The sequence below is a fragment of the Cololabis saira genome, chromosome 3, assembly GCF_033807715.1.
Source record: "Cololabis saira isolate AMF1-May2022 chromosome 3, fColSai1.1, whole genome shotgun sequence".
In the NCBI taxonomy this organism is placed as follows: domain Eukaryota; kingdom Metazoa; phylum Chordata; class Actinopteri; order Beloniformes; family Belonidae; genus Cololabis; species Cololabis saira.
The window spans coordinates 48,453,943-48,469,133 of record NC_084589.1 but is presented as its reverse complement, the minus strand read 5'-3'; the positions used below and the strand labels follow the sequence as shown (position 1 = coordinate 48,469,133).

At 44.7% G+C, this 15,191-nt stretch overlaps 2 protein-coding genes across 2 annotated transcripts; one reads left to right on the top strand and one right to left on the bottom strand.

Annotated features, from left to right (window-relative positions):
- Positions 1-577: 577 nt before the first annotated feature.
- Positions 578-895, bottom strand: LOC133440467 (prostatic spermine-binding protein-like; the record flags this gene model as incomplete). The annotated part of the gene is made up of 1 exon (XM_061717726.1): positions 578-895. A coding segment is annotated over one exon (318 nt), but the record flags the coding sequence as incomplete, so codon positions are not given.
- A 12,185-nt stretch (positions 896-13,080) lies between these two features.
- On the top strand, positions 13,081-14,920 carry LOC133440452 (zinc finger protein 383-like). The gene has a single exon (XM_061717712.1). It carries the CDS (start codon positions 13,412-13,414, stop codon positions 14,006-14,008), a length of 597 nt encoding a protein of 198 aa, XP_061573696.1. The 5' UTR covers positions 13,081-13,411; the 3' UTR covers positions 14,009-14,920.
- Positions 14,921-15,191: the final 271 nt, after the last annotated feature.

Sequence of the window (15,191 nt, the reverse complement as noted above, 5' to 3'; positions counted from 1 at the left end):
CTCTGTCCTGTACTGTAGTAGTACTAGTCATCCATCAGCACCATGGACAGCTCCATCAGAACCATGGAGAGCTCCATCAGCACCATGGAGAGCTCCACCAGTGACCAGCTTTGTCACCCGCCATGCATCACTGAGAGGCATCATCATCATCATCATCCTCATAACCATCCTCATAACCATCATCATCATCATCATCCTCATCACCATCACCATCATCATCCTCATCATCACCACCATCATCATCACCATCATCATCATCATCATCATAATCATCACCATCCTCATCATCATCATCCTCACCATCATCATCATCCTCATCCTCACCATCATCATCATCACCATCATCATCCTCACCATCATCATCCTCACCATCATCATCACCATCATCATCCTCACCATCATCATCATCATCATCATCTTCACCATCATCATCATCATCATCATCCTCACCATCATCATCATCATCATCATCATCTTCACCATCCTCATCATCATCATCCTCACCATCATCATCATCCTCATCCTCACCATCATCATCCTCACCATCATCATCACCATCATCATCCTCACCATCATCATCATCATCATCATCCTCACCATCATCATCATCATCATCATCATCATCATCTTCACCATCATCATCATCATCATCATCATCCTCATCATCTCCATCATCATCATCATCCTCATAACCATCATCATCTTCATCATCATCCTCATCCTCACCATCATCATCCTCACCATCATCATCATCATCATCATCCTCACCATCATCATCATCATCATCATCATCATCATCATCATCATCATCATCATCATCATCCTCACCATCATCATCATCACCATCATCCTCATCATCCTCATCATCATCATCATCATCATCATCATCATCATCATCATCATCATCATCATCATCATCCTCATCCTCACCATCATCATCATCATCATCTTCACCATCATCATCTCCATCATCATCATCATCATCATCATCCTCATCATCTCCATCATCATCATCCTCATAACCATCATCATCCTCACCATCATCATCCTCATCATCATCATCTCCATCATCATCATCATCATCATCATCATCATCATCATCATCATCACCATCATCCTCACCATCATCATCCTCATAACCATCATCATCATCATCCTCACCATCATCCTCACCATCATCATCATCATCACCCTCACCATCATCATCATCATCATCATCATCATCATCATCCTCATCACCATCATCACCATCCTCACCATCATCATCCTCATAACCATCATCATCATCATCCTCACCATCATCCTCATAACCATCATCATCCTCACCATCATCATCCTCATCATCATCATCTCCATCATCATCATCATCATCATCATCATCATCATCACCATCATCCTCATCATCACCATCATCCTCACCATCATCATCCTCATAACCATCATCATCATCATCCTCACCATCATCCTCACCATCATCATCATCATCACCCTCACCATCATCATCATCATCATCATCATCATCATTGTAGTGGCGTTTGGTTCCAGAATATTTCTCCTACATTATCCGACGCCACATTCGCCAGTGTGACACAGGTTTGAGTTGACTCGTACTTTTTTGGGCGGGCACACTGTACTTTGCACATCAAAGGCATGAACTGGACCACGTACTCACAGACTCCAGGAGACAGCCGTAGATGATTTTAGTGGAGTTTACTGATCACTCGTGGTACAGGATAATCCCACAAACGAAACAAAAGGCAGAACTTGCACAAAGCACAGCTTATCTTCCTGACAAAAAGGTTCCAATCAAAGAAGATATCAGAAAAACACCCAAAAATACTTAAAATGCAAAATACGGTCAAACTAATGTATCCCACGTGTCGCTCTAGCGTCTTCACTTCACTATTATATAATCTGAGCCTCTAATTAACTGATGCTTCTGCGCATAAAAGACGAAAAGCCCAAACACCAGGGGGCGCATTTTAGCAGCTTGTAGCAGACAGTATGGGACGACATGCAACTTTTATATTAAGGGAAAAAACTTAAATGCAATAAAATATGAATTACTTAAATTAAACAATTGGCTCTTACATTACCGGCCCCTAATTGACTAGGCAGGAAGCATATCAATTACAAACTACAAAGAAAAATATCAAGAGCCAAATAAACAACAATACAGTTCAATAATGTCCTTTTCTTGTCTTGGCCTTTCCTAAACGTCAGCTTCACAAAGCAGGCAAAGCTTGTCGATAGGCCTTTCCAAGGTGTTGGTCTTTGTCTTGATCAGGACTCTACGTACCAGACCATGTTTGTCTGGAATAGCCTTTAGAACCCTGCCCATGGTCCATGAATTACGGGGCGCAGAGTCGTCCACGATCAGGACTATGTCGTCAGGAGCAAGGTTTCGCTTGACTTGAGACCATTTTTGGCGTTTTTGAAGAAGGGGCAGAAACTCCTTGGCCCACCGCTTCCAGAACAGGTCTGCGATGTACTGTGTCTGCCTCCAGCGTCGGCGAGCGTACAGATCTGCTGTCTGGAACAGTCCAACAGGCATTAATGGCTGTTTCTTCATCAGCAACAGGTGATTCGGCGTCAGGGGTTCCAGATCCCTGAGATCCTCTGAAGACGTAGTGATGGGCCTGCTGTTAATGATGGCTTCAGCTTCGCATAACACTGTCTGAAGGCATTCATCGTCAGGTGTCTGCTGCTTCAGTACGGAGTGCAGGACTTTTCTCACAGTGCGGATTTGCCTCTCCCAAACTCCGCCATGGTGAGAGCCACTGGGTGGATTGAAAATCCATTGAATTCCTTTCTGCATAAGCGAGTCCTGAATTTTGGATTGGTTCCACTGCTGTATGGACTCACGGAGCTCTCTCTCGGTGCCAACAAAATTGGTGCCGTTGTCCGATCGTAGAATCTTTACTTGTCCTCTTCGGCACACAAACCTTCGCAGTGCATTTATGCACGAGTCCGTGTCCAGGGAGTGTGCAACCTCAATATGCACGGCTCTAATAGTCAGGCAAGTAAAGAGCACGCCGTATCTTTTCACAATGCTGCGGCCTCTTTTGACCTCCAGAGGGCCAAAGTAATCGACCCCCACATTTGTGAAGGGCGGCTGGTCGGGCAGCACTCGGTCAGGAGGCAAGTTGGACATTTTTTGTTCCCCAACTCTTCCATGATGTCTGCTACAGACAACGCACTTCCTAAGGAGGCTTCTTATTGCTGAGCTCGCTTTGGGAATCCAGTATCTTTGTCTTAACTCTGAAAGCATATAGTTTCGACCAGAGTGCCCAATCCTCTCGTGGATGTCTTGCAGGATGAGATTAGCAATGGGCATGTCCTTAGACAAAATGACTGGGTGCATAGTCTCTTCCGGCAGTGCAGAGTTGCAGAGCCTGCCTCCGACTCTGAGCATGCCGTCCTGCAGAACAGGATCCAATTTGTAGGTTGGACTACTCCTTTTGACACTGGCTCCTTGATTCAGAGCAGACAGCTCCTCACCAAACTTTTGGTTTTGACTGAAGCGGATAATTTCCTTTTCGGCCTCTGTTAAGTCCTTCACTGTCAGGGACTTTCTTTTCAGAGCTTTCTTGAAGTCGCACATGCCCTGCTCAACTGCATCCTTTAGCTTTGTAGCATTGGTGACAGTCTGAGCCATGGTGTTTCTGAGCTCCTGTCGCTTTTTGCTGAGCTGCAGAAGACTCAGTTTGAGCTTGAGCAGCCAAGCAACAGCCTTCTTCAGTCGATACCACTTGGAGTAGTGATGAATCAGTTTGCTCACAGGACTTTCCTCTGTGTGAGTCAGGTTCACGTTCACAGTGATTGATTTCCTCAGTTCAATGTCATCAGGCTGTACCTGCTGAAGATCAGGATGTTCAGGCCACTGTTCTTCTGGTGACTGTAAGAACGATGGTCCACAGATCCAACTGTGGTTCTTCAGGAAGATATCTGCTGTTTGTCCACGTGACGCACAGTCAGCTGGGTTCAGTGAGGAGTTGACGTACCTCCACTGTGTTGGTCGTGTGTTATCTCTGATGACAGCCACTCTGTTAGCGACAAAGGTTTTGAAACGACTTGACTCGCTTGCAAGATACCTTAGTACTGTGGTACTGTCAGTCCAGAATGTTGAATCCAATAATTCCAATTGAAGTTCTTTTCTCATCATCTTGTCCATTCTAACAGCTACAACGGCTGCTGTCAGTTCCATGCGTGGAATAGTGGTCTGCTTTAGGGGTGCCACCCTAGACTTTCCCATCAAGAACGCGCAGTTTGACTGACCTTCTTCGTCAACAACCCGCAGGTAAGACACCGTTCCGTACCCATGTTCGCTTGCGTCAGAAAAATGGTGTAGTTGGGCTGTGGTGTTGGACCCTAAACCAGTAGGCTTGAAAGATCTTCTCACACTGAAGTCAGATATCCGCTGAAGGTCTCTCAACCACTTTAGCCATTTCTCGACAAGTTCTTTGGGAACGTCTTTGTCCCATCCTAGTTTGTCTTTACACATTTGTTGCAGGAGCATCTTTGCAGGTAGGGTGAGTGGCGCTAGAAAGCCTAGTGGGTCGAAGATCGAACTCACAACTGAGAGAACTCCACGTCTTGTGATTGGCTTGTCTTCAATATTGATGGTGAATCTGAATGAGTCATCTTCAGTGCACCATTGTACACCAAGAGCCCTCTCCGCAGGCAATGCATCATGACTTAAGTCTAGGTTCTTGAAACCTTTTGCCCTCTCCTCTTCTGGAATTGAAGACATCAGAAAACGGCTGTTGCTGGCCCACTTTGTTAAGTGAAACCCTCCTGTAGCACATAGCGCAGTGAGCTCTTGCACCATTACAACTGCTTCTTCTTCACTCGGAAGGGACTTGAGGCAGTCGTCCACGTAAAAGTTTCTGAGAACAGTGTCCACTGTCTCGGCAGATGAGTTGCTTCTGTTGTCCTTGGCTGTCCTTTGTAGTGCAAATGTTGCGCAACTGGGGGACGACTTTGCACCAAAAATGTGTACGACCATCTTGTATTCCACAAGGTTTTCTGTGATGCATCCTTGAGGCCACCACAAAAAGCGCATGAGGTCCGTGTCTTCGTCAGGAACCCTGACTTGGTAGTACATTGCTTCTACATCAGCCATGACTGCAACATCGTCATGTCGAAATCTCAACAACACTCCTACAAGTGAATTTGTTAGGTCTGGACCTTGGAGTAGTATGTCGTTCAGTGAAATACCTTGAAAGGAAGCAGCGCAGTCGAACACAACTCGCAACTTCTTCTTCTTAGGGTGGTAGACCCCATGGTGTGGAATATACCAGATTCTGCCATCCTGACGAATGCGTTCGTCATCACGTACCGGAACTGCATGACCTTTCTCAAACATGTTGTTCATGAAGGTTGTGTATTCCTTGTGGAATTCAGGATTCTTGCTGAGTTTCCTCTTCAAGTTGACTGCACGCTGCACAGCCACACTTCGGTTGTTCGGCAAGGTGAGACTTTGACTCTTCACAGGTAGGTTGAGGTAGTAGTGCCCATCAACATGATGAACAGAGCTTGACATCTTGTCCATAAACTGATGGTCCTCCAAAGACATCTCCACCTTGTCGTCGCAGTTCCTCTCAGGAAAGTCGTGGTTGTAGTGTTGTATGGTTAACTCCTCTATGCTCTGCAGGGAGGTTCGATTAACGGTGAACCATTGCCGTTCATCACTTTCTGTATTGGCATCCGTATGTTCTTTGAGCGGCCCGTTTATGACCCAGCCAAGGGCTGTCCTGACAGCGTAGGGTCCATTGCCCTGACTGTTTACAACTCTCCACGGCTCCATTGCCTTGTGGGCGTTAGTCCCGATCATGAGTCCCACCTTGGCGTCAATGTATGGCAGTTTCACTTCTCTCAAGTATGGCCATCTGTCTACATCCCTCTGCAAAGGAATGTTCCGTTTGCTCACTGGTATCTCCTTCTGCGTGAACACTTTGGGCAGGTCTATGAAGTTATTTTCCTCTAGGCTGCTCACTTCCATATCAGAGAGCACATGACTTTCAATGCTCCCTTTCAGGTTCATAGTTTGCAGAATAATCTCTGTCTTTCTGCCAGTGAGGTTCAGCTGCCTGGCTAAGTCTTCAGTGCAAAACGTGCCCGTGCTGCCCGGGTCCATAAAGGCGTAGGTCTCCACTGTTTTGGGACTTTTCTTGGATTTAACACGGACAGGCACAATAGCGAGGATGCCGTCTCCGTTACCGGCCCCAGTGTACGCACTGGTTTCTTCATGTACAGACCCATCAGTTCTTGAGGTGGTTTGTTCTGTCTCCTCGTTGTCGGTGGTTTCACTGGGTCTGTGTTCTGGCTTGGGGATGTGTAGCAGACTGGGGTGTCTTCCCGAGCACACTTGACAGCTTGCCTTCTTTTTGCAAGCTGAACTTCGGTGTCCCTTACCTAAACATCCAAAACAGAGCCCACATTTTTTCAAAAACTCCACTTTATCCTTGTGTGGTTTGTCACGGAAGGAGTAACAGACTTCCAAAGCATGATTCTTTTCACAGAATAGGCAGGGTTTGACAAGAGCCACGTTGAAAGGGGTATTGTCATTCTTTGTCTTAGGAGGGGGCTGCGCTCGCTCTTCACTTGAGACAACATTTGTGGCAAAGCTACTCCTTTTCTTGACACCTTTCGCTGGCGCTTTGTTTTGGTCTCTTTTTTCCGTAGCAGGCCCAGCGTCTGCAATATTCCCAAAGAGTGGGTCCATGGTGACTTTAGCCTGCCTTTCTATAAATTTGACCAAGTCCGGAAACTTGGCGCGCCCTCGTCCTCTCTCTTGGATGTCAAAAGCAGCTCCTCTCCATTTCTCACGTAGTTTGTATGGGAGCTTTGAAATGATGGCTCTCATGTTTGCAGGGTTGTCCATCTCATCCATATAGTCGACGTCTTCCATGGCATTGCGACACGACACAAGAAACAGTGAGAATGAGTGCAATGATTTGCCATCTTCTGACTTAATTGAAGGCCACTGGAAAGCCTTCTCCATGTAAGCAGTGGCGATCTTTAATTCGTTTCCATAATGCTCGGTGAGCAGTTTCATTGCCTCTTTGAAACCGCGTGCTGGTGTCATATGTTGACAGCTCCTGATGAGGTCTCTCGGCTCTCCCATCGTGTATTGTTCTAGGTAGTAGAGCTTGTCGGCACTGTTCTGTGTCTTTGACTCAATTGCGTGTTCAAATGCTCTCATGAAAGATTTGTACTGAAGTGGGTCGCCGTGGAACACTGGAACACTCACTTGAGGAAGGTGAGAAGTTTGTTGCTGCCTTGCAAGCATCTCCGTAATGTCATTCTGCCTCTGCATCACTGTAAGTATGTTCCCCATACCATCGTTTTGTTGCTGTTCACCATAGGCGTACTCCTGCCTTGGTGGCTGATCCTGATGCCTCACGGACCTGACATCAGCAAAGCCGGGTGTGTACTGTGGCACTGTGCCTGTTGTTTTGCGTCTGACATCAGCGGTGTGTGGCGATGAGTCCCTTTGCCTTTGTGGGTGGCTAGGAGCAAATGTAGCACCATCTTCAGGCTTTGCTTGTCCTAACAATAAGCGTGTGCTTCTTTGAGGCGACACAGGAGCATAAGTAGCGCCCTGTTCAGGCTTCAAATGTCGTGGTAAAGAGCCTGTGTTTATTTGCAGCGGCACAGGAGCGTAAGCAGCGCCCTGTTCAGGCTTCAAATGTCGTGATAAAGAGCCTGTGTTTATTTGCAGCGGCACAGGAGCATAAGCAGCGCCCTCTTCAGGCTTCTCCTGTCGTGGCAAGTTGTGCTGTGGGGCATCAAACTCTGTATATACCTTAATTTTTGCAGCAGATTCTGCAATTGCGGTGTCTATTTCCAACTGTGCCATTTTAGCCTTCATTCTTGCTTGTTGCATCTCCATTTCTTGTTTCAAATGAGCCTGCTCAATTTCCAAATCTTGTTGTTTCTGTATGGCGGCTGCCTTTGCGAGTAGTGCTGCTCTGTTGGCTTCTTCTTTTAAACGAGCTGAGGAAGCTGCTGACGCACTGCTGTGTCGCGAAGCACTGCTGTGTCGGGAAGCACTGCTGTGTCGGGAAAGACCACTGACAGAGCCCTGTCCAGTAGGTTTATTGGTTTCGTGCTTTAATGCGGACGCCACTGAGACACTGTCCATGAAGGTCACGTCATTGTCACATTCCAGTGCCGTATCAAGCCGTCTTTGTTTGGCTCCCACCATCCATTCATTTGTTCTCTTAATAAAGTCATTAAAGTAGGCCAATTTTGGTTGAAACCATTGTTCTTGGTCTGCATCTTTCTCTTCTTCATTAATTAAAGGCAGCACTGCTTTGTTTGCTTCAATGAAACCATCACGAAATTGCTGTAGGTTTATTAAATGTACATCTTCAATTTCCTCCACATTGCAATCATGTTCCATAATTTCTTCCATTTCCTTCTCTTTTGCCGTCAATACCCTGAGCTTATATCTCCTTGCATTCAAGAGCCTGTGCAGTTTGTCTTCTAAAGCCTTTGGGGTAGGTTTTGGCTCCCTCTTGTGGCCAGGTTCAAACAGTGCAGGTTGCTCGGATTGCGCAATGCTTTCCTCGTCCATAGTGACGTCACGCTCGTTGCGTTATACTTGTGACAGTTTTCCACAAAATCGAATATATTCTTCAATTAAACCGTCACAAGTTCCATAAAACAGTTCAAGGCTTGCTACAGGGTATGTATATAGCTCAAAAGGCAGGTAGGCTAACGTTTTTCATGCATTCATTCATGTGGTATTAGTTTGACAAGTTGTAGTGGCGTTTGGTTCCAGAATATTTCTCCTACATTATCCGACGCCACATTCGCCAGTGTGACACAGGTTTGAGTTGACTCGTACTTTTTTGGGCGGGCACACTGTACTTTGCACATCAAAGGCATGAACTGGACCACGTACTCACAGACTCCAGGAGACAGCCGTAGATGATTTTAGTGGAGTTTACTGATCACTCGTGGTACAGGATAATCCCACAAACGAAACAAAAGGCAGAACTTGCACAAAGCACAGCTTATCTTCCTGACAAAAAGGTTCCAATCAAAGAAGATATCAGAAAAACACCCAAAAATACTTAAAATGCAAAATACGGTCAAACTAATGTATCCCACGTGTCGCTCTAGCGTCTTCACTTCACTATTATATAATCTGAGCCTCTAATTAACTGATGCTTCTGCGCATAAAAGACGAAAAGCCCAAACACCAGGGGGCGCATTTTAGCAGCTTGTAGCAGACAGTATGGGACGACATGCAACTTTTATATTAAGGGAAAAAACTTAAATGCAATAAAATATGAATTACTTAAATTAAACAATTGGCTCTTACAATCATCATCATCCTCATCATCATCATCACCATCCTCACCATCATCATCCTCATAACCATCATCATCATCATCCTCACCATCATCCTCACCATCATCATCATCATCCTCACCATCATCATCATCATCCTCACCACCATCATCATCCTCACCATCATCATCATCCTCACCATCATCATCTCCATCATCACCATCATCACCATCATCATCATCATCATCATCATCATCATCACCATCATCATCTCCATCATCATCATAACCATCATCACCATCATCATCATCCTCATAACCATCATCATCATCCTCATCCTCATCATCATCATCCTCACCATCATCATCATCAACCTCACCATCATCCTCACCATCATCATCATCATCCTCACCATCATCATCATCCTCACCATCACCATCATCATCATCATCATCATCATCATCATCTCCATCATCATCATCACCATCATCATCCTCATCCTCATCATCATCATCATAACCATCATCATCATCATCACCATCATCACCATCACCATCATCATCACCATCATCATCACCATCATCATCCTCATCCTCATCATCATCATCATCATCATCCTCACCATCATCATCATCATCATCCTCACCATCATCATCATCATCTTCACCATCACCATCATCATCATCATCATCCTCACCATCATCATCATCATCATCCTCACCATCATCATCATCATCATCTTCACCATCACCATCATCATCATCATCATCTCCATCATCATCCTCATAACCATCATCATCCTCATCATCATCTCCATCATCCTCATAACCATCATCATCTCCATCATCATCATCATCATCCTCACCATCATCATCATCATCCTCATCCTCACCATCATCATCATCATCATCATCATCATCATCATCATCATCATCTTCACCATCATCATCTCCATCATCATCATCATCATCATCATCATCCTCATAACCATCATCATCCTCACCATCATCATCCTCATCATCATCATCTCCATCATCATCATCATCATCACCATCATCCTCATCATCCTCACCATCATCATCATCATCATCATCCTCATCATCCTCACCATCATCATCATCAACATCCTCACCATCATCATCATCATCATCATCCTCACCATCATCATCATCATCATCCTCACCATCATCATCATCATCATCCTCATCACCATCATCATCATCATCCTCACCATCATCATCATCATCCTCACCATCATCATCCTCACCATCATCATCATCATCATCATCATCATCATCATCACCATCATCATCATCATCATCATCACCATCATCATCTCCATCATCATCATAACCATCATCACCATCATCCTCATAACCATCATCATCATCCTCATCCTCATCATCATCATCCTCACCATCATCATCATCATCATCATCAACCTCACCATCATCCTCACCATCATCATCATCATCCTCACCATCATCATCATCATCATCATCCTCACCATCACCATCATCATCATCATCATCATCATCATCATCTCCATCATCATCATAACCATCATCATCATCATCCTCATAACCATCATCATCACCATCATCATCCTCATCCTCATCATCATCATCATCATCATAACCATCATCTCCATCATCATCATAACCATCATCATCACCATCACCATCATCATCACCATCATCATCACCATCATCATCATCATCATCATCACCATCATCATCATCATCCTCATAACCATCATCATCCTCATCCTCATCATCATCATCATCATCCTCACCATCATCATCATCCTCACCATCATCATCATCATCATCATCACCATCACCATCATCATCATCACCATCATCCTCACATCATCATCCTCACCATCATCATCCTCATAACCATCATCACCATCATCATCATCATCACCATCCTCATCACCATCACCATCATCATCTCCATCATCATCATAACCATCATCACCATCATCATCATCATCATCCTCATCATCACCATCATCATCTCCATCATCATCATAACCATCATCACCATCATCATTATCATCATCATCATCCTCATCATCATCATCATCATCTCCATCATCATCATAACCATCATCATCATCATCCTCATAACCATCATCATCTTCCTCATCACCATCATCATCATCATCCTCACCATCACCATCCTCATCACCATCATCATCATCGCCATCACCATCAGTTGCAACCACAATGCATCAGAATTCTCCCACACAGGGCCCTTTCCAAGTTGTCCCTGGCTAGTGGATAGTAGGGGGCCCGACAGACGGCTGACGTGCATTGTTCTTTATGACCTCAAACTCCATGTCATACTTTTTATCTTTGTACTGACATGTCAACATGACTTAACCTTAAGCTGGAATGTGATGTCCTGCATAAGCAACAAGCTTGGAGTGAGATTTGCTCACCTTTTTATCCAGTCTCAGCTTTCTGAGGTCTTTCATAGAAATTATGTTGCAATCAGTCCCAGTGTCCAGCCTGACTTTCAAGACTTTCGTGTTGACAATCAGATCTTCACGCCACTTTTCTTTCTTTGCATCCACTGCATCGATTTTGTGCGACTTGTTTTTCTGCTTGGATTGTGCCAATAAAGAAGTCCTGATCATCTGCCTCGGCCTTGTTTATATGTTGCACTTTATGGATATTTGTGTGCTTGCGTGGGTTGCACATTTTGGCATAGTGATTTTTCCCGTGGCAGGCTTTGCACACTTGTCCATAAGCAGGGCACTTCCTTGGCTCATGCCTGTAGCTGCATCTTGTGCAGTTTCCTTGAGTTCTCATCTTTACAGTCTGTTCTGTGGCACCACTGTCTTTCTGTTCGTCACGTTGTTTTATCTTAGTGACTTTATTGACAGGAATTTCAACCTCTTCATGTAGACTTTTTAGCTGACTCTGACTCAACTCACTGGTTCTGCAAATGTCTATGGCTTTATTTAGCGTGAGGTCCGGTTCTCTCAGTAGTCGTCCTCTCACTTGGTCATCTGTGATTCCACACACGATTCTATCTCGTATCAGTGAGTTGGTGAGGTGCTCATACTCGCAGTCTTTCACTTTGTTTTTTTAAATCATTCACACATGCATCTCTGTCTCTGATTTTCCTTGCACTCAAATAACAAACAGGTGCCTCAAATATGTCACATTTTTCCTTGGCTCACAATGTTGGCGAAAAAGTTCTTTCAATGTATCATAGTCATCTACGTCTTCATCGAAGTCAAAAGTGTTATATACCTTTAATTGCTTCGTCCCCGGCCACATGTAGAAACGTGGCTCTTTTCACTGCATCAGACTTTTCGTCGATTCTGCTGGCGACAAGAAACAGTTAAAATCTCTGGATCCAGACTCTCCAATTTTCCGCTAGATTTCCTTCTAGACTTAATGAGGTCGGAGGTTTCATCTGCTCCATTTTGTCTTCCTATCTTTGTTTTACTTCAAGTTTTTACTCTGACACCATGTTATATATGACGCGGAAGAAGCCATTTCTAGAACAACAACTTTATTCTTCAACTGTCTCGATACCAACGCAGTAACACGAGGACAGTCACAGTGCCTCCTAATGGTCACACAGAGTAATTCACTTGTTTTCAAATATACTACATAGATGAAGGGGAAGACCGAAGGTTCAGGACAAACTTTAAACCTCACAAATACAACCAAACAATCAACACTGGGAAACACTTTTGACTTGTTAAAATCCTATCTTTTTGTCCCTTTTTGTAATTCCAGAACCCCCACAAGAAAATGTTTGTAAGGTGGAAGAGGACGGGTCTTTCAGTGACCAGCACCTGGATAACCTGGAGAGGAGCTGCAGCCCGGACCAGGAGGAACCAGGGCATCCACAGACTACAGAACCGGAGGAAAACTCCAGCGGTCAGGAGATTAAGCATGAGGACGTAGAGGTGGATGTCTCATTGGTTAATGTCGCTGATGTGAAAGTTGAAAATGGTGAACCAGGACCAAACTGTGGCCAGCTGCTGTTGCACACTTCTCCTGAAGCTCAAAACAAAGATGAGGAAGGGACTGAAAGTTTACGCTCAGACTCCAGTAAAACTGCAGATCCGGAGCCAATGAGACAACACGGTGAACACGAAGATGCTGCTGTCCCATCAGACAGCAACTGTAAATCAAAGCTGACCAGGACCCACACGGGGAAGAAGGTATTTACTTGCAACACTTGCAAGAAAGAGTTCAGTAGAAGTAGTATTTTAATAGATCACATGAAGATCCACACTGGCGAAAGGCCGTACCTGTGCAACACCTGCGGCAAAAGCTTTACTAAATTATCGAATCTTAAACGCCACAAAACCAGGCACACGGGCGAAAAGCCGTACCTGTGCAACACCTGTGGGAAAACCTTTACTGATTCATCAGCTCTTAAACGGCACATAACTGTGCACACGGGCGAGAAGCCCTACATCTGCAAAACATGTGGAAAAAGTTACAAAGAACATTCCAGCCTGCTGGTTCACTCAAGGATCCACACCGGCGAAAGGCCGTACCTGTGCAACACCTGCGGGAAAACCTTTACTAAATCATCAGTTCTTAAACGGCACATAACCACGCACACGGGCAAAGAGCGATATTTGTGCAAGGCGTTTAGCTGCAGAATTGATTTGCTGAGTCACATGAAAAATCACCCGGAGGAGAAGTCTGGTGACTCGTGACAAATGAAGCTCATGTTGTCGTCCTCCGGGGGCAGCTGTCCACTCCTGTCTGACCCACAGAAGAAGAACCTGCAGAAGTCCAACCACCACCTCCTGTGGCGGATGAGCCTAATCCCCTCCCCACAAGGGTTGCAGGTTCAACCCGGATTTCTGCTTCTCCGTCAACTTGACGCAGAGGGAACGATGTGGTTGTGTACTTTTTTTTTTAAAGTTCTGCATTGAGTTTGTTTGAATCCCTGTTCCTTCTTAAAATCGTATTATTTGTTGCTGTTGGTAACTTGCCTTCTCCACGGTGCAAATAAAGAGCTGTTAATATTTGCTGAAGTTTCTTTAAACGTGACAGTTTATTTTGTTCATCTACAAAGCCTCTCTCACACATCCTCTTTCTTGTCTGTTTCTTCTTCACTCACATTGGCCGGGTTTCCCAGATCAGTTAAGTAGTTCTTAACAGCGAAAGACTTCTTTCAAACCTTCTTAAGGAGCCTGTGAAAGAAAATCGCGTTTCCCAGAGTCGCTCTTAGCTTAAGTATCTCTTTCATTAAGAAGGAAATGAAAGATGCTGCTGACCCAGTCTTTACAACCATCTTAGTGAACAAAGACTCACAGATCCAGCCGCGTCAGGCAAAACAATATTACACCAAGCAATGAGATATTAAAACAATGCACCCCGCACAAGTTTTGATCTATTTTATACTTTAGATTTATATTGTTTAGCATTTATTGGTGACAGCAAAGGGGGGAAAAAAAAGAAAAATAAGGAATAACAAGTGTGTTCCTGTATATGCTTTATGCATTACGCACAAATAAAACGATCATCATGAATATCATTTATTTGATGATTTGGCTGCTATACAGCATGTTCTCGCTGCAAATCAACCGCGTCACCGTGCGCGAAGCAGAACTGTTTTTATGAACGCATTCGTGCGTCAGCACTTCAGTCCCCTGGACGTGCTGTCGGACCGGGCTGTCAGGCAGCCGGGACACCTGCGCCGTGCCCGAGCCCGAGCGCACCTATGTGATGACAGCAGCAGCTGAAGAACGAGATCCTTTGATGAATCGTTCATTACAGTCTCAAATATAATCAATGGTGTCGGTTTATATTAAAGAATCTTTTTGCCCAGAAGAAAAAAGAGCGAAGACAACGACCCATAACTATTTTCTTCTCTTGAAAAAACCCACTGCC